Source organism: Spinacia oleracea, chromosome 6 (genome assembly GCF_020520425.1).
Source record: "Spinacia oleracea cultivar Varoflay chromosome 6, BTI_SOV_V1, whole genome shotgun sequence".
Taxonomy (NCBI): Eukaryota; Viridiplantae; Streptophyta; class Magnoliopsida; order Caryophyllales; family Amaranthaceae; genus Spinacia; species Spinacia oleracea.
The window spans coordinates 24,475,112-24,496,334 of NC_079492.1; the positions used below are offsets into that span (position 1 = coordinate 24,475,112).

At 38.5% G+C, this 21,223-nt stretch overlaps 1 protein-coding gene across 1 annotated transcript; it reads right to left on the minus strand.

The window, feature by feature from the left end:
• Window positions 1-3,757: 3,757 nt before the first annotated feature.
• Window positions 3,758-5,084, minus strand: LOC130463014 (zinc finger BED domain-containing protein RICESLEEPER 3-like). Its single transcript, XM_056832027.1, has 4 exons — window positions 4,664-5,084; window positions 4,290-4,523; window positions 4,065-4,184; window positions 3,758-3,975 (listed from the first exon to the last, which is right to left on the minus strand). The coding sequence occupies exons 1-4, from the start codon at window positions 5,082-5,084 to the stop codon at window positions 3,758-3,760; spliced, it is 993 nt and encodes a 330-aa protein (XP_056688005.1).
• Between the last annotated feature and the right edge of the window lie 16,139 nt (window positions 5,085-21,223).

Sequence of the window (21,223 nt, forward strand, 5' to 3'; positions counted from 1 at the left end):
CTACAATGTTAGGAAAAATATCTTGAAAAGCAGGGAGTCCATGTGTCACACGTGCCTCGACATCTGACTTGGATTAAAGCTCATTCTCGTGAAAAAGATGGAGTTGTGACTTTTTATAATCCAATTGATAAGGAAATTCATGACACAATAATAAGATATCTAACTTAATGTTAGGTTATGATAAATTTGAACAACATAAATCATGCGGAAAAACCTATATGCCTGGATTCAAATTAATTGCACATAATCAAATAATTAGTCTAGGATGCATACACTTTGTAGCGTGCCCTCCCTAGCTGCGCCCGAACCGAACAAGAACAAGTCTTTAGGACTCCAAGTGTCGTCCCTCCGTAGAAAGTCCACACCACGTCCGGATCTGCCTTAAGATTGACCAACTAGAATCGCCCTTAAGGTACTAAGAATTTCGGCCAATGTGGGCAATATTATGACTGAATTTCGCTCTCAAAATGTCAATCTGAATACTTGAAAAACTCGTCCATAAATTGTGAACCTAGGCACATATTTATAGGGCTATGGAAAAGGTTTTGGAATCCTATTAGGATACTAATTAGTTTAGTTAGAATTTTATTAAAAATCTTTTAAACTAATTCTATCTATTAGGATTAGGAATTAATCAATGAACGAATCCCATTAGCTTTAGGATTCGTATCGAACACAAACGCACACGAGCACGAGCATGCCGCACAGCCCACGCAAGCCTTGCGGCCCACGCGAGCAGCGCAGCTCGCAGCCCACCTGTGCGCGCGCGCCTTGGCCTGGCGTGGCCTTGGCTGCATTGTGTTGGGCACTTGGCTTGCTGGACGCGGGCCTGACTTCGTGTTGGGCCTTCGTCTAGCAAGTTTCGTCCAATGCTAATTCGTACGATGCGCTTCCGATTAATTTCCCGATTCCGGAATTCATTTCCGATACGAACAATATTTAACATTTCCGATTCCGGATTTAATTTCCGTTTCGAACAAATATTTAATATTTCCGTTTCCGGAATTATTTTTCGATTCCAATAATATTTCCGATTCCGACAATATTTACGTTTCCGGCAATATTTCAGATTCCGGCAATATTTCCATTTCCGATAATATTTTCCGATACGTACCATGTTTTCGTTTCCGGCAACATCTACGACTTGGATAATATTTATATTTCCGATACGATCCATATTTCTGTTTCCGGCAATATCATCGTTTCCGGAGTATTCATTTGTTTGCCTTTGACGATCTTAGCTCCCACTTAAACCAAGATCCGTCGATTCCGAATATCCATAGATGGAGTATTTAATGCAATTAAATACTCGATCCGTTTACGTACTATTTGTGTGACCCTACGGGTTCAGTCAAGAGTAAGCTGTGAATTAATATCATTAATTCCACTTGAACTGAAGCGGCCTCTAGCTAGGCATTCAGCTCACTTGATCTCACTGAATTATTAACTTGTTAATTAATACTGAACCGCATTTATTAGACTTAACATTAAATGCATACTTGGACCAAGGGCATTATTTCCTTCAGTCTCCCACTTGTCCTTAAGGACAAGTGTGCATTTCCTAATTCCTTTGTCGCTCGATGCTTGCTTTTGAACATAAGGTAAGAATTGTCATCCTTATTATGTCCAGATGTGTTTCTCGGTTTCAAAGTTCAACTGATCAGATAAACAGATAATCATACCCTATGATTCATCTGAGCACGGCCATGCATTTTACAGTTTCTAGCTCTCCGAGTGGCCTTGTACAACTTTCAGCATCTCATCCCGATTTATGGGAGGACAATCCCAATCTTGCAATCTTGAGGATTAGACTTCGTTTGATAGGTGATTACCTGAGAGTTGCCTTTATAGCCTCCTTTTACGGTGCGACGGTTGACAATGTCAAAGTAAGCAGTTCTCAAACAAATAATCTCAAATCACTCAGGTATTGAGGATTAGTGTCTAATAATTTTAATGGAATTTACTTATGACAGATTTTCATCTCTTATAGTAAAGTTTCATAGGTCTGTCCGATACTAGTCTTCCCAAAGTAAGTATCTATGCAAATGATTACGACATTGCCATGTCCACATAGTTCAAGAAACAGAACTACTAGTCATCTTGCATTCTAGTCGTCTAACGTTTTCTATGCGTCCATCTTTATAGAAAACTCCGACCAGGGACCATTTTCAACTTTTGACTTTCAAGTTCACTTGATAGACATTTCTTAGTAGAGCTGATCATTTGCGGGTTTGGACGGGTAATGGACGGGCCACTTCCCCAAAAATCTGTCCAACGGGTCTAAAAATGTTGCCCTTACCCGTCCGCTAAGTATGATGTTGATTTCCCTTACCCGCCCTTTATATAAGAGCGGGCGGCTCGCGGGCTAACGGGCTTTTAAAGCATAAAACATAAATTATCAATCTAAAGTTATCATAGAATAAAAAAGGTAATTTTTAACTCAAATTACTACCTGCTTCAAATTTGAGTTAAAAATTACTACATGCTTTAACATAAATTGACGTGATTGTACCTGCTTCAAATTTGCAGCTAGAATTTTTAATTTTAACAAATTTAGAACTCTAACAACATACTGAAAGAGGCACCAAGCCCCATAGAAATTAATTAAATTTAAAAGCTAAATTATCCAACTTCAAAGACACAAATTACATCCAGTATCGTTCCATAATCAGCGTGCAAATTTCTGAACAAGAAGGAAACATCCATAGAGGAAGATAAGACATGGTTTTTAAGCAACAAGATCATCCATCCAACATTGAATTCAAGCATCAGCATTGTGTTTCTCAAGAACTTTCGTCACCTACAACAAAAACAAAAGTAAGATTGAAATTATCCTACTACTTTATTAGAGTATAGAGATTTAAACCAGAAAATAAAATGATTAATACAAAGAGAATAAAATTACTAACTTACCTAATCATTATTACTCAACACTAAGACACTCATCATCTTCTTCTTCTTCTTCATCGTCGTCAACAGACAATTCCCCATAGCCAAAGAATTTTGATGAACCTCCAAACAAAAAAATCAATACCAAAATAGTTGCAAAATAAATCAGTTTTTTTTTTTTAATATTTTAATGTAATGAATTGAAGATGATAAAATTTAGTAACTTACCTAAGTTAAGACCTTTTGCACGTAACCAATCTTCAGAACATGCAAGAGCTTCTATTGTCTTTTGCCCAAGTGAGGCTCTCCAAGGATTTATTAACTTCTTTCCCATACTAAAAGAAGATTCTGAAGGAACCGTAGAGATGGGAATAGTCAATATGTCACGAGCCAAACATGCAAGATTCGGATAACGGATAGAATTTTTGTTCCAATATGACAGCACGTCACATTTTTCTGTCACATCCGGATTCTTTTCCTCTAAATAAATCTCCAATTCACTCTTGACATTATCTGCTTTCCTTCTCTTACTCGAGAATACCTTATAATCAAGTATTTCATCCATTTGTTCCGCATTACTTCCAACAACAGTAGAAATACTAGGGGCACCACTACTAGTTGCTAGATTAGGAGAACTAGCAGTATGGACATCTTTGTACTCATCAAACAAATCAAACAAAGTGTTTCTAACACGTTCAACCATTTTCTTAGCATATACCTCTCCAAACAACTTTTCATAGCAATATTCAACTCTGTCTAGTTTAAATCGGGGGTCCAAAACAGCAGCACACGAGAGGACAAGACTATAATCAAACCAATATTTATCGAATTTATCCTTCATAGGTTTGACCATAGAAGACAAGCTACTTTAGGGTCCGTTTGTAACATCTATCAACTTTTTAGGGATCCTCCATACACCATCAAAATAGAGATTTGAAGTGGGGTGTTTTGAAGCCGAAAATGTATTTGTAACATCATAAAAGAGCTTCAAGAATGCATGCAATTCACAAACTCTAACCCACTCTTCCAATGTGAGAGCATACACTTTAAGATCCTTATCCCGACTAACCACATGATCAATAACATCTCTAAAGAAAATGAAGCGGTCAAGCATTAAAAATGTAGAGTTCCATCTAATACAATTATCTCCACGCAACTTCTTTTTGTTTTTATACCAAAACTTGTTTCAGCAACACTATAAAACTTTTTCTTCTTTGGGATTGAATGCTTAAAGTGTTTCACTACACTTTTAATCTTGATAACAACATCATCTATGCCCTTTAATCCAGCTTGCACTACAAGATTTATAATATGACAAGCACATCGCAAGTGAAAGAATTCCCCACCATAAAACAAACAGTTTTTCCTTAGAAGATGAGCCTTTAAAGAAGAAATCATACAGTCATTGTAAGATGCATTGTCTACTGTAAAACTAAATATCTTATGATCAATTTTCCATTGACCCATGCATAATGCAATCTCATCCGCAAGAGAAACTCCATCAAACGGTGGTGTTAAAGCCCCAAATTTGATTATTCTCTTTTGTAATTTCCAATTAGCATCAACCCAATGAGCAGTAATGCACATATATTCATCATCTGTATGTTCACTTCTCCAATTATCAGTGGTAAAAGCTATACGACCAGGAGCATTTTGCAAATCATCCATAACAATTTTTTTTCATCATCATAATATCTCAAAGTGTCTCTCCTTAAAGTATGCCTACTAATAGTATTAAATTGAGGGCATATAGTAGAGACCATATATTTGAAACCAGGTTCTTCACATGTAGCAAAAGAATGAGCACCAGATACAACATAAATGCAAATAGCCCTACGTACTTCCTCAAAATTAATATTAGGATTTTTCAAAGACATGTTGCTAGTGCCCCCACTAGATGGATTAGATGAAATACAAAAGTTCCTAATATCATGGTTTATGCGTTTTGGACATTTATCAACATGTCTTTTGAGATGAGACGTACCACTGCTATTATTTGCTGTAAAAATCATCTTACAGTGGTTGCAAATAGCTTGTATGCTCCCATCTTTTAATATTTCACGAGCCATATGCTGCCAAACAACTGATTTTAATTTTCTACCACGAGCATTGACTGGAGGGCCTTTATTATTGCATGGAATTTCATCTTCATCCTCCCCCAAGTCAAGTGGATTGACAGAGCTACCTTCTGCCATGGCTCTGCAAAATTGTTGGCATGAAAAAAAGGAAATTAATTGTCTAAATTTGAAAGAAATATTCTTAGTAATTTCGTATGAATACAAAACAAAAAAAATCATATACCCAAATAAATTCTTTAATTTCTATTTCTTATATTCTTCAAACATACTCGTATGTCAGTTACATCGATCCGGAAATTTTAATAATGACTACACCGTATGAAATCAATGAATCATGGAAATTTATTAACATAATGATCATATATATTCAAATTAAATTGCAAAATAACATTGTTTATTTGGTTTTAAAATTAAAACATACAAGATCAAAAAATTACGGAGTATTTGTTTTAGAAAAAAATAAAATGAAGAACAATGAATTGTGAGATACGGTGGTACTGTACTACTGTGGTAGGAACCCAAATCAACAACACAAAGTCACAAACTAATAAAAATGGAAACAACAAATTAACTAAAAGCCAAACGGACCATTACTCAATATTTTCATGTCACAAAGTTTAGAAGATATTATGTACTCCACCCATTAACAAAGCCAAATTGAGTAAACTTTAAAAGTACAATATTGGCACAGTAATTCCAACAATCATAGAATCCCTCCAAAAAAATACAACAATCATAGAATATAGAATATTTATCAATAATTCAATAGTAATAAACAAAAATAATTAGACAGCTCGTGCTATGAGGTAGAGAAGCAGATTCATTAAATAAGTTTATGCTAGACTATTTGAAATTTCGAAGTATGAACTTACATGTAGGTCGCCGTCTCCGCGTCCTCGCTGTGATCCGAAATCCGAATAGCTTAGTTGATGGAAATTGGAGAGGCAATGGTGAAGAAGGAGAAATGAAGAAGGTAAGAAACTAAGAATTGAGTTTTTGTCTTTTGGGTGTGAGTAGTGGTGTGACGGCTGTTGTGAAAAAATGGAAGGGTTAGTTGAGTTTAGGGTTTCATTTAGACAATGAAAGGTTAGATAACTCCAGAATGTTCTTTTTTTCATTTATTTTCCTATGTAAGACAACAATAAATTTTTAAATAATATGTATTTTAAATTTAGCGGGCTGGGCGGGCCTGTCTAGTTTAATTTTTTTTGTGCCGTAAACCGCCCGTTTATATTAACGGGCCGGGCCTGGCCCTCCTAATTATCAAATTTTTTAAAAAAACGTTGCCCAAGCCCGCTATTTTAGCGGGTCGAGCGGGCCGGGCCTAGCGGGTTACCCCGCCCATGATCAGCTCTATTTCTTAGTCACAGGACTGGTCCTGACAGTCTATCTTGAATATTTTGTCAAATTGAAGGGACTCATCATTTAATAAACCACAAATTAAATGGAAAAATGAATTCTATTCATTTATGCGAATGATTAACCAATAATGTTTTACAAGGTATTAAACTCTAAAACCTTAAAACATTAAACAAGGACATCAAAGCCATTCTCCAATATGCTTGATTCCCATAGCTGCATTGTGTGAGTTGTGCTTCGCCTGCGGCAGAGGTTTAGTCAATGGATCTGAGATGTTGTCATCAGTTCCAATCTTGCTTATCTCGACTTCTTTTCTTTCAACGAACTCTCGTAGAAGGTGAAATCTACGAAGTACATGCTTGACTCTCAGGTGGTGTCTAGGCACCTTTTCCTGTGCAATAGCTCCATTATTATCACAATACAGAGCTATTGGTCCTTTAATGGTGGGGACTACACCTAGTTCACCTATGAACTTCCTTAGCCATATAGCTTCCTTTGCTGCTTCATGTGCAGCAATGTACTCCGCTTCAGTTGTAGAATCCGTAATGGTGCTTTGCTTAGCACTTTTCCAGCTTACTGCACCTCCGTTGAGGCAGAAGACAAACCCAGATTGTGATCTAAAATCATTTTTGTCGGTTTGGAAACTTGCGTCTGTATAGCCTTTAACAATTAATTCATCATCTCCACCATAGACCAGGAAATCATCTTTGTGCCTTTTTAGGTACTTCAGAATGTTCTTGGCAGCAGTCCATTGTGCCTCTCCAGGATCTGACTGGTATCTGCTAGTAGCACTGAGTGCATACGCAACATCCGGGCGTGTACATGTCATAGCATACATTATTGATCCAATCAATGATGCGTATGGAATCCCACTCATTCGTCTACGCTCATCAAGTGTTTTTGGGCACTAAGTCTTGCTTAGTGTCATTCCATGAGACATGGGTAGGTAGCCTCGCTTAGAGTCTGCCATCTTGAACCTTTCAAGCACCTTATTGATATAAGTGTTTTGACTAACTCCAATCATCTTCTTAGATCTTTCTCTGTAAATCTTGATGCCCATTATGTACTGTGCTTCTCCTAGATCCTTCATCGAAAAACATTTCCCAAGCCAAATCTTGACAGAGTTCAACATAAGAATGTCGTTTCCGATAAGTAATATGTCGTCGACATATAATACTAGAAAAGCAATTTTTCTCCCACTAACCTTCTTGTATACACAAGATTCGTCTGCGTTCTTGATAAAACCAAAGTCACTGATTGCTTCATCATAACGTATATTCCAGCTCCTTGATGCCTGCTTCAATCCGTAGATTGATTTCTTAAGCTTGCATACCTTTTTAGCATTCTTTGGATCCTCAAAACCCTAAGGCTGTGTCATAAACACAGTTTCTGTTAAAACGCCGTTTAAGAAAGCGGTTTTGACATCCATCTGCCATATTTCGTAATCGTAATATGCAGCAATTGCTAACATTATCCGAATAGACTTTAGCATTGCAACTGGTGAATAGGTTTCATCGTAATCCACACCGTGGACTTGCCTGTATCCTTTTGCAACCAATCTAGCTTTGAAAACTTCAAGTTTCCCATCCTTGTCCTTTTTCAGTTTGAAAACCCTTTTGCTTCCTATGGCTTGATAGCCATCTGGCAAATCGACCAAATCCAAAACTTGGTTTTCAGACTTGGAGTCTAATTCATATTGCATGGCTTCTTGCCATTGCTTGGAGCCAGGGCTCGTCATAGCTTGTTTGTATGTCGCAGATTCATCACTTTCAAGTAATAGAACGTCATTGCTCTCGTTCGTCAAAATACCTAAGTACTTTTCCGGTTGAGATCTATATCTTTGCGATCTACGCGGGGTTATATTTCTAGATGGTCCATGATTCTCACCAGATACTTCTAAAGATCTATGAGTTTCATCTTGAATGTCATCTTGAGCATTCTCTAGAGTTTGTTGTTCGACTCGAATTTCATCGAGGTCTACTTTTCTCCCACTTGTCATTTTGGAAATGTGATCCTTTTCCAAAAAGATACCATCTCGAGCAACAAACACCTTGTTCTCAGATTTATTGTAGAAGTAATACCCCTTTGTTTCCTTTGGGTAGCCCACAAGGATACATTTATCAGATTTTGGATGAAGTTTGTCTGAAATTAATCGTTTGACGTATACTTCACATCCCCAAATCTTAAGAAAAGACACTTTTGGAGGCTTTCCAAACCATAACTCATATGGAGTCTTTTCAACAGCTTTAGACGGAGCTCTATTTATAGTGAGTGCAGCTTTATTTAGTGCATGTCCCCAAAATTCTATTGGAAGTTCGGCATGACCAATCATTGATCTAACCATGTCTAGCAAGGTTATGTTCCTCCGTTCCGACACACCGTTTTATTGTGGTGTTCCAGGAGGAGTCAATTCTGATAGAATTCCACATTCTTTCAGATGGTCATCAAATTCAAAGCTCAAATATTCACCGCCTCTGTCAGACCGCAGTGCCTTAATCTTCTTGCCTAATTGATTCTCTACTTCACTCTGAAATTCCTTGAATTTGTCAAAGGATTCAGACTTATGCTTCATTAGGTAGACATAACCATATCTACTGAAGTCATCAAGGAAAGTGATAAAGTAGCTGAAACCACCTCTAGAATTTGTACTCATTGGTCCACATACATCTGTAACTTGCTCTTTCTCCAACTTTAGAGAAAGGTTGCTTTGTCATTTTGCTAAGTAAACATGATTCGCACTTACCATAATCCTCTAAGTTAAATGGTTCTAGAATTCCTTCCTTTTGAAGTCTTTCTATGTGTTTCAAGTTAATATGGCCTAATCGACAATGCCACAGATAGGTGAGATCTGAATCATCCTTTTTGGTATTTATGTTATAAACTTGTTTGTCATGATCTAATAAATAAAGTCCATTGACTAATGTAGCAGATCCATAAAACATCTCTTTAAAATAAAACGAACAACTATTGTATTTTATTAAAAAGGAAAATCCCTTAGCATCTAAGCAAGAAACTGAAATGATGTTTTTAGTAAGGCTTGGAACATGGAAACAGTCTTCTAGTTCCAAAACTAGCCCAGAGGGCAACGACAAATAATAAGTTCCTACAGCTAATGCAGCAAGCCGCGCTCCATTTCCCACTCGTAGGTCGACTTCACCCTTGCTTAACCTTCTACTTCTTCTTAGTCCCTGTGAATCGGAACATAAGTGTGAGCCACATCCTGTATCTAATACCTAAGAAGTTGAATTAGCAAGTATACAGTCTATAACAAAAATACCTGAAGATGGAACGACTGTTCCGTTCTTCTGATCTTCCTTAAGCTTCAAGCAATCTCTCTTCCAATGCCCCTTCTTCTTGCAATAGAAGCATTCAGATTCAGAGGTGGGTTGGCTCACCTTCTTCTTTTCAGATTTGGTGCCGCCTGGCTGCTTAGTCTGGCTGGCCTTGTTGCCACCTTTCTTAGCATTCCTCTTCTTTCCAGATTGCTTGAACTTGCCCCCACGCACCATAAGCACATCTTGCTTATCACTTTTGAGCGTCTTTTAAGCGGTCTTCAGCATACCGTGAAGCTCAGTGAGCGTTTTGTCCAGACTATTCATACTATAGTTCAGCTTGAATTGATCATACCCGCTATGAAGAGAATGGAGGATGGTGTCTACATCCATTTCCTGAGAGAATTGCTGATCCAGCCGACTCATATTCTCAATGAGTCCAATCATTTTGAGAACATGTGGACATACGGGCTCGCCTTTCTTAAGCTTGGTCTCAAGAATTTGCCTATGGGTTTCGAACCTTTCGACTCGAGCCAGATCTTGGAACATGTTCTTTAACTCACTGATGATCGTGAAAGCATCTGAGTTGATTAACGTTTTCTGCAGATCTGCACCCATGGTTGCAAGCATTAGACATTTCACATCCTTGTTGGCATCAATCCAACGATTGAGGGCTGCCTGAGTGACCCCTTCGCCTGTGGCTTCGGGCATCGCCTATTCCAGGACACACCCCTTTCCTTCCTACGTAAGAACTATTTGCAAGTTCCTTTGCCAGTCAAGGAAGTTTTTCCCGTTCAACTTCTCCTTTTCGAGAATTGATCGAATGTTGAATGAATTGTTGTTTGCCATAGTTAAAACTACAATTGAAAAAATAAACAAATAAATAATCATTCACAGTTTCTCTTAATAAACTCAAATTCCAGCATACATGCATAATTTAATGTTCATTAAGCATTTTATTCAAGTTATGTGTTCCGGCAGGTGTGAATAAAATGATTCAAAGACCCTAAAACCATTGAAGAATTAAGCACATTATGTATTTAGACTCAATTCTAAAATCTTTTAGGTAAGCAAAAGCCTTTTCCTAATAGTCTAGAAACTACTCTTGGTTGGTAGGTACGTCTAAGAGCTTATTAGGTAAACCTATCGAATTTGCCACGACATAAAAGGACTCCTTACTTATATCGTTGAGTTTCACCAAAACTAACATGTACTCACAATTATTTGTGTACCTTACCCCTTTAGACTCAATAAGTAACACCTCGTTATGGCGGAAAACTATTACTAAGATTTATGTAAAGGTTATCCAAGTAAGTGTTATTTTGGCATGGCACCTTTTAAATCAATTTTTAAGTTTGGAACTTAAGGCTATTACTATGTTGGTTAGATTTTAAGTGAACTAAAATCCTTAATCATGCAACATAATCAAGCCATAATCTCATGCATAATTAAGACATATTTAAAAGCAATAAATAACTTAAACATGCATAAGATATAAATGTGATCTAGTATGGCCCGACTTCATCTTGAAGCTTCAACTTCAAAGTCCGTCTTGAAAATGGATTAGAAACTTCGTCTTGAATTTCACCATGGGAGGCGCCATTTTCTTCAAATAGGATCAGCTATAATTAAACTAATTACAACTATTTGATGGTACGCAGACCATATTTAAAAGCAATAAAATTTGGTACTTTAGACCAATATTACATTCAAATTAATGGTACACAGACCATAATTTCTATCCTATTTGGGCCATACTAGTCACTTTCAATAACCTGCAAAACAGTACATATACAATATATACCATTCACCCATTCATTATCATGAATGGCCCACATAGCTGGTTAGTAAAACACATTGTTATGCATCACATAAATATTTGCAGCAATTAATCAAGGGCACCAATAATCTACCAATTATTCAGTCTTTATTAATTCTAATCTAGTTGTTTTAACCTTAAAGGATTGTAGACCTAATCAAGATTTTATGACTAAAGGCTCCCACTTAAACCAATAACTTTATATGCTTTACTAATTTTAAACATAAAAATGTATTTCTAGTCTAACCGGAAACATACAAGTTTAATTAAAATTTAAAGCTCATATAAAATAATAATCGAATCCATTTAATTTATTTTCAGTTGAATTAAATGAATTTAAATTAATTCAAGGTTTTAATATTAGTAAAATAATTAGTATAAATTAAAATTTATAATAATTATAATAATCAAAATTAAATTCCGAGAAAACAATTTAAATTATTAATTTTAAAGTTAATTAAAATTATTTCCGAACTGAAAATCTCAAATTAAAATCAAAACGTATCAATCGTCGCAAGACGAGGCACTTGGGCTTGCGCACAAGCCCCATCAAGCCACGAGGCTGCCGGGCCCCGCTCGATCGATCGCTACACAAGGCACACACAGCCACACGCCACACGCAGCCATCGCTGGCCACGCTGCGCAGCCCCTGTGCTGCGTCGCGTCTGCTTGCTGCGCAAGGCAGCGCGCGCCTGGCGAGGGATAGCTCCCTGCTCGCGCGTTCTGCTTGCTTGCTGGGCGAGCCAGGCGCGTTGTGGCGCAGCACCATCGTTTCCCACACGCGTCTTGCTCATCGCTTGTGCCTTGCCTCGTCGCCCTCGCCCATCGCATAGCACACACGGCCAGCACCAATACCTCGCACACGCGCCATGCTATGTTGCTCGCTGCATTCGTACCGCACGGGCGATGAGCTCCCTTGCTCGTCGTCGCGTGCCCGCACTATACAACACCCCTTAAGGGTAACACGTAGCGTCCATTGATTTGGGCGTGCAACATTTATGAGTGATTTTCATAAATATTTAAAATTTTTAATTTAAAATTAACGACAAATTAATAAATCATATTAATTTCATAATTTTAGGGCGAAAAATCGAAAATTTATTAATCAATTAATTTCGATTAACATGGATTCAAATCAAGGTCATAAAAATTTAAAATTTATCACAAATTAACAATTTTTATGGTGGTTTTTTAATCATGGATACTTAATTAAATCGTAAATTAATTATGAAAATCAAATCAAATTCTAAATTATTCGAATTTCAACAAATGAATTACAATTACAAATTAGGTTGTATAATTACCAAGCTTAGGCATTCAAATTTGTTAAACATATACAGTAGGTCAATCAAAAATTCAAGATTTAACAACAAGAATCGCAAATATTCAATTTAACATCTTAAAATTACAAACTTTTGCGTTCGAAAAAGTAAAACCTCCGAAAAGTCATAGTTAGGCTTCGAATTTGGGAATTCTGGGTTCGGCTGAAAAATAGTGTTTTTGTCAAAATTTTATAATGCCTTTAACATGAGGAATTGAGACAAAAATCACTCGATTTGGTTGAGTAACTAAGAAACTGCCGAAAAACTGCGTACATATAATTAAATAAACGCAATTGGCAATTAATTAACAATTACGAAAATTAATCACCCCTTTTAATTCTTTGCAAATTTGTAAAATTAACCATGTTAAGCAATATTGATCATGCAATTAATAAGAGGCTGGTGATACCACTGTTAGGTTATGATACATATGAACAACATAAATCATGCGGAAAAACCTATATGCCAGGATTCAAATTAATTGCACATAATCAAATAATTAGTCTAGGATGCATACACTTTGTAGCGTGCCCTCCATAGCTGCGCCCGAACCGAACAAGAACTAGTCTTTAGGACTCCAAGTGTCGTCCCTCCGTAGAAAGTCCACAGCACGTCCGGATCCGCCTTAAGATTGACCAACTAGAATCGCCCTTAAGGTACTAAGAATTTCGGCCAATGTGGGAAATATTATGACTGAATTTTGCTCTCAAAATGTCACTCTGAATACTTGAAAAAATCGTCCATAAATTGTGAACCTAGGCACATATTTATAGGGCTATGGAAAAGGTTTTGGAATCCTATTAGGATACTAATTAGTTTAGTTGGAATTTTATTAAAACTCTTTTAAACTAATTCTATCTATTAGGATTAGGAATTAATCAATGAACTAATCCCATTAGCTTTAGGATTCGTATCGAACACAAACGCACATGAGCACGAGCATGCCGCACAGCCCACGCAAGCCTTGCGGCCCACGCGAGCAGCGCAGCTCGCAGCCCAACTGTGCGCGCGCGCCTTGGCCTTGCGATGGGCCTGGCGTGGCCTTGGCCGCGTTGTGTTGGGCGCTTGGCTTGCTGGACGCGGGCCTGGCTTCGTGCTGGGCCTTCGTCTAGCAAGTTTCGTCCGATGCTAATTCGTACGATGCGCTTCCGATTAATTTCCCGATTCCGGAATTCATTTCCGATACGAACAATATTTAACATTTCCGATTCCGGAATTAATTTCCGTTACGAACAAATATTTAATATTTTCGTTTCCGGAATTATTTTCCAATTCCAATAATATTTCCGATTCCGACAATATTTCCGTTTCCGGCAATATTTCAGATTCCGGCAATATTTCCATTTCCGATAATATTTTCGGATACGTATCATGTTTCCGTTTCCGGCAACATCCACGACTTGGATAATATTTATATTTCCGATACGATCCATATTTCCGTTCCCGGCAATATCATCGTTTCCGGAGTATTCATTTGTTAGCCTTTGACGATCTTAGCTCCCACTGAAACCAAGATCCGTCGATTCCGAATATCCATAGATGGAGTATTTAATGCCATTGAATACTTGATCCGTTTACGTACTATTTGTGCGACCCTACGGGTTCAGTCAAGAGTAAGCTGTGGATTAATTGAAGGAAATAATTCCCTTGGTCCAAGTATGCATTTAATATTAAGTCTAATACATGCGGTTCATTATTAATTAACAAGTTAATAATTCAGTGAGATCAAGTGAGCTGAATGCCTAGCTAGAGGCCGCTTCGGTTCAAGTGGAATTAATGATATTAATCCACAACTTACTCTTGACTGAACCCGTAGGGTCACACAAATAGTACGTAAACGGATCAAGTATTTAATGGCATTAAATACTCCATCTATTGATACTCGGAATCCACGGATCTTGGTTTCAGTGGGAGCTGAGATCGTCCAAGGCAAGTAAATGAATACTCCGGAAACGATGATATTGCCGGAAACGGAAATATGGATCGTATCGGAAATATAAATATTATCCAAGTCGTAGATGTTGCCGGAAACGGAAACATGGTACGTATCGGAAAATATTATCGGAAATGGAAATATTACCGGAATCGGAAATATTGCCGAAAACGGAAATATTGTCAGAATCGGAAATATTATCGAATTCGGAAAATAATTCCGGAAACGGAAATATTAAATATTTGTTAGAAACAGAAATTAATTCCGGAATCGGAAATGTTAAATATTGTTCGTATCGGAAATGAATTCCGGAATCGGAAATTTAATCGGAAGCGTATCGTAAGAATTAGCATCGGACGAGGCTTGCTAGACGAAGGCCCAGCACAAAGCCACGCCGTCGCCCAGCAAGCCACACGCATCAAACAAACACGCCAAGGCCTCGACCAAGCCCAGCGCAAGGCCAGGCCAAGCCAAGGCTTGGCGCGCGAGCATAGATCAACGAATGGGCTGCGAGCATGGGCCTCGGCGCCGTGCAGCTCGCGTGGGCCGCGAGGCATGCGCGCGGGCTGTGCGGTGCTCGTGCGGTGCTTGTGTGCGTGCTATACGAATCCTAAAGCTATCGGAATTCGTGCATTGATTAAATCCTAATCCTAAAAGATTAAATTAATTATTTAGAGTTCTAAAAGGATTCTAATTAATTAATTAGTGTTCTAACAGGATTCGAAATCCTTTCCATGGTTCTATAAATATATGCCTAGGGTCATAAATTTATACACGAGTTTTTTTTACAAGTATACATACAATTAAAGCAGTGATTTTTGAGCAGAAAAATCAGTCATATTACTTGCCCATATTAGCCGAAAATTATAGTACCTTAAGGGAGATTCTAGTTGGTCAATCTTAAGGCGGATCCGGACGTTCTGTGGACTATCTACGGAGGGACGACACTTGGAGTCCTAAAGACTTTTTCTTGTTCGGTTCGGGCGCAGCTAGGGAGGGCACGCTACAAAGTATATTCACCTAAATTATGCTAACTGATTATGTGTAAATAATATGTTTCCTGGCATTAAGGTTTTTCCGCATGATTTATGTTTTTCATATGTATCATAACCTAACATTAATATCATTAATTCCACTTGAACTGAAGCGGCCTCTAGCTAGGCATTCAGCTCACTTGATTTTACTGAATTATTAACTTGTTAATTAATACTGAACCGCATTTATTAGACTTAACATTAAATGCATACTTGGACCAAGGGCATTATTTCCTTCACTTAAGACTTCCAAAAACCTGCTTATTTTTTGAATAATTCCTGGAATGCCATAAAACTCGTTCAATTTTCAAATTGCAGATGACATTGGAACCTCAAGTTCAAAGAGGTGAAATCGTTGCTAACGGCCGAGATGATATATTAGAAGAGCATTGAATAAGCCTGAACATGGTGGTTCAGTGAGGGTCGTTGGATCAGGCATCACAAACAAAGAGTACTTTGGGTTTGTCAAGGTTATGATATTGGTGGGCAGGGTCAGATTAGTTTAGGTAGTAATGGGTCTGTTCAAGCTGTTTCTGTTGGTTTTTATTGCAATGGGTCTGATGATCTTGATAGCAATTGGTCTGGTGGTGGTCTTGGTGGAAATATGTTAAGTGCTGCCCAATTAAACAACTTAGATGATCATGAATTGCTCAATTGTCCATTGACACAACTATTAACTGGAGGTATTGGAGGACAAGGGGTTACCCACCTTTCTTCAGAGGCTAGATCTCAACAAGCTCAACAAACAACAAGTCAAAACGTGCAACAGGTTCATCTTCAAAGCCTACATGTTGATACCGAGCCCGAGCCCGAGCCGTACCGTATTCAGACACACCATATTGATGAAGCTGCTAATCAGCCTATTAGTCAACCTGGGCGTACAACAAGCCATGCGCGTCAGAATAGTAATTTGGATAACACAAGTGAATATGCTTTTCCCGAGGTAGGTAGCACTTTAATATTTTATGAAGTTGTAGTATACCTCAATTTATATTCGTATAGTATATGTATACGAAATTTGATTATGTTTCATTATTTGTCTTCAAAGGGTTGGAGTGATTGTTGTCTGGCTATTGTGGGTGAAGACAAAGGGCTTGTAATTGTTGCTAATGGGCAGGTCTTCATACAAAATACAACAGAAGTGATCAATAATCATGGACAAATAGCTCTCCCTGTTCACCATCGAGTCACTATCACAGAAAGTATTGTGCCGACTGCTCGCTTGCCATGTGCAAACGATGAATTAGAATTTGTCTGTCAAGCTGTGAAGAGTTTTACTGTTTGGCCAGCTCACTTGATTCTTCCAAAAAAGGTATTAACCAAAATTTTCTAACCTTATAATTACTTTTAGAAGGTTGCATAGAATATAATGAACTGATGTATGACTTGTAGGGGAATACAGTTAAACATAATAACATGTGCGGGAAATAATCCCCAAAGCCAGGAATCATGTAGAAAGCACAAATTAAGCATACTTATGTTTGAAGCGTGTTTTCCACAAATCTGTCAACGAACACGAACTTTGAACTCCAATTGTCGTTCCTCTACTTGGTTCACCAACACGATCAGATCCGTCTAGATTATCGTAGCTTAGACAATCGATCAAGATGCTTTGCTTTTGGGAAGAACTCACTTTGGAGGCACAGAGAGAATTAGGGTTCTCTGTATCTCTAGGGTTTGAGTATGTGTTGAATTGTGTAGTTGGAAAAAGGGGTTAGAGGGTTATTAACATAACCTTACTAACCGACCAAGCCACGAGGGGCAAGGCCGGCCAGCAAGTCCGCGCACACGAGCACAGCGCACTGGGCCGTGGGCCTCGCTGTTGTTGCTGTGTCGCTGCTTCGGCCCGCGCGCACACACGCGCAGCTCGCTCGGCCATGGGCCAGCGCTGCCGTGTTGTTGCGGCCTTGCTTGCGTGCCCAGCGCCCATGGGCCTTGAGTGCTTTGCGCACTCGGCTCGTGGGCTGCTCCTCGTAGTCGCGACTTAATATCGTTCCGGATATTATTTATCGTTTCGTATACGACGAATCACCGTCGTACGATACGATTTATTCGAGTCGCCCAGCTTACGAATATTCGCGATACGATATACGATTCTGATGCAAGGTCGTATCGTATAATATGTTTTCCAACTAATTCCCGAAAAGCTATTAAATGAATTTCCGATTCATTTAATCCGGTGATCTGTTACGTGTCATTGGTGTGACCTTGTAGGTTCAGTCAAGAGTTTGCTGTGAGTTTAATATTCATTAGAACTCACTGATCCGAAGCATTTCTCCAGCTAGCTGTTCCGATCACTTGATCTCACTGAATTAATTATTCGCAATTAATCTGAACCTTGGTATTAGACTTAATGCACCTTGAGTGAAGGACATATTTCCTTCAGTAGGATCATCTAGTTTGTTTTATGTCCTTTCAAGGTTGGAACTTAATGGCTATTTTGTCTTCCACTTGTCATTCAGACAAGTGTGCATTCACATTCCTTTGTCACTTAGTGTTACTTACTGAACATAAGGTAAGATCCAAGCCATCCTTATTAGGTCCAGAAGTGTTTCTCGGATTACAGAGCTCAACTGTTAAACTTTTACAGAAGGTTAAGCCTTAACCATTCTGAGCACGGCCATGCATTTTACAGTATCTAACTCTCCGAGAGGCCTTGTTACAAAACAACACCATATCCTATCAAAGATAGGAGGACAATCCATTCTTGCAATCTATGAACACTCACTTTGATTCATAGTACGCCCAATAACTTCTTTTATAGCCTCCTTTTACGGTGCGACGTTTAGCGAGCATCAAAGCGAACTAATTCTCAAACGAGCAGACATAATCTCTCATGTTCTGAGGAACGATTTCTAGTCACCATTAATGAGAACTACCTATGACATGACTTTAATCTCTTAAAGCGTTCTCATGGTCAATCCGATACAAGATCCAATAAGTATCTATACAAAAGATTATGACATCCAGTCACTCTAGTTCAAGAAACAGAATTAAGTAATCTACTTGCAATCTAATCTTCATTAGTCATTGGTCGTCCACCTTTCAATGACCTGGATTAGGGATCCTTTGTGACTTCAATATTCAAGTTCAGTTATGGGTGTTTCTTTGTCGAAGAATCCATCTTGACATCCCATTTGAATGATTTGAATCACATGGACTTATCATTTAATACTAAACCAAAATTAAATGAATATGAAATAATATATTTCATAAATATGAAATGGTTAAACCAATTGTTTTAAACATAGATCTAACAGATGTTCTAAAACAATACTTAAAAAATCAAAGCCATTCTACAACATGCTTGATTCCCATGGTTGCTACATGTGCGTTATGTTTCACTTGTGGCAACGGTTTAGTCAATGGATCCGCGACGTTGTCGTCAGTTCCAACCTTGCAAATCTCGATTTCTTTTCTTTCAACGATCTCTCGAAGTATATGAAATCGCCGCAGTACGTGCTTGGACTTCTGGTGGCTCCTAGGCTCCTTTGCCTGGGCAATGGCTCCGCTATTGTCGCAATACAAAGCCACTAGTCCTTTAATGGAGGGGACAACCCCAAGTTCTTCGATGAACTTCCGAATCCAAACAGCTTCCTTTGCTGCTTCTGAGGCAGCAATGTACTCGGCTTCAGTTGTAGAATCCGCAATAGTGCTTTTCATAGCACTTTTCCAGCTTACTGCTCCGCCGTTGAGGCAGAACACAAACCCAGACTGTGATCTGAAATCATCTATGTCGGTTTGAAAGCTTGCGTCCGTATAGCCCTTAACAATCAACTCATCTGTACCACCATAAACGAGAAACTGGTCATATTGAACCTAGCTAGCACTTTGTCAATGTAAGTGCTTTGGGTTACTCCAATCATCCTCTTAGATCTATCCCTATAGATCTTGATGCCCAGTATGTACTGTGCCTCTCCTAAGTCCTTCATTGAGAAACACTTTCCAACCCAAGTCTTTACAGACTCCAACATAGGAACGTCGTTTCCAATAAGCAGTATGTCATCAACATACAAGAATAGGAATGCAATTTTACTCCCACTGACCTTCTTGTATACACAAGATTCGTCCTGATTCTTGATGAAGCTAAACTTATTGACTTCTTCATCAAATCGTTTATTCCAACTCCTTGATGCCTGCTTTAGTCCGTAGATGGACTTCTTAAGCTTGCATACCTTTCCTTGGTTCTTTTGATCGACAAAACCCTCTGGCTGTGTCATAAACACAGTCTCTTCAAGAATACCATTCAAGAAGGCAGTTTTGACATCCATTTGCCATATTTCATAGTCATGAAAAGCGGCAATTGCAAGGATTATCCGAATAGACTTAAGCATTGCGACTGGAGAAAAGGTTTCATCGTAGTCAACGCCGTGAACTTGCCTGTAACATTTTGCTACCAATCTAGCCTTGTATATGTATACAATTCCATCTTTGTCTTTCTTCAACTTGAAGACCCATTTGCATCCGATAGGTGTGAACCCATCGGGCAAATCAACCAAATCCCAGACTTGATTTTCAGACATGGAGTCTATTTCAGATTTCATGGCCTCTAACCATTTGGTGGAGCTTGGGCTCGTCATAACTTGCTTGTAAGTCATAGGTTCATCTCTATCCAATATGAGAACCTCTAAGTTTTCAGTCAAGAGGACGCCTTTCCATCTGTCCGGCTGAAAAATAGTTCTACTTGACTTACGAGGGGCAACAACGTTTTGAGGAACTACTCCCACTGGCTCTTCTAAAGACCTTGGAGGTTCATCAACCTGAACTGCTTCTAAAGAGTTCTGAGTTTGTTGTTCGTCTCAAATCTCTTCAAGGTCTATTATTCTCCCACTTGTCAATTTCGAAATATGATTTCTTTCCAAAAAGACACCGTCACGAGCAACGAAAACCTTGTTGTCTGACTTGTTGTAGAAATAATACCCCTTTGTTTCTTTTGGATACCCAACGAAGAAACATTTGTCAGATTTTGGTTCGAGCTTGTACGAAATTATTCGCTTGACATATGCTTCGCAACCCCAAATCTTCAGAAAAGACAACTTTGGAAGTTTCCCAGTCCATAATTCGTATGGAGTCTTTTCAACAGCTTTTGACGGAGCATGATTCAGTGTGAGCGCTGCAGTTTGCAACGCATGTCCCCAGAACTGTAAAGGAAGTTCGACCTGACCCATCATTGACCTGACCATATCGAGTAAGGTCCGGTTTCTCCGTTCCGACACTCCATTCCATTGAGGTGTCTCCGGAGCAGTCAATTCAGAAAGAATACCGCATTCTTTTAGATGGTCATCAAACTCGTGGCTAAGATATTTACCTCCTTGATCCGATCTTAGAGCTTTGATTTTCTTGCCATGTTGATTCTCTACTTCATTTTGAAATTCTCGGAATTTCGCAAACGATTCAGACTTGTGCTTCATTAAGTAAATATAGCCATATCTACTGAAGTCGTCTGTAAACGTTATGAAATAGCTGAACTCACCTCTAGCTTTCGTACTCATAGGCCCACATATGTCCGTATGTATT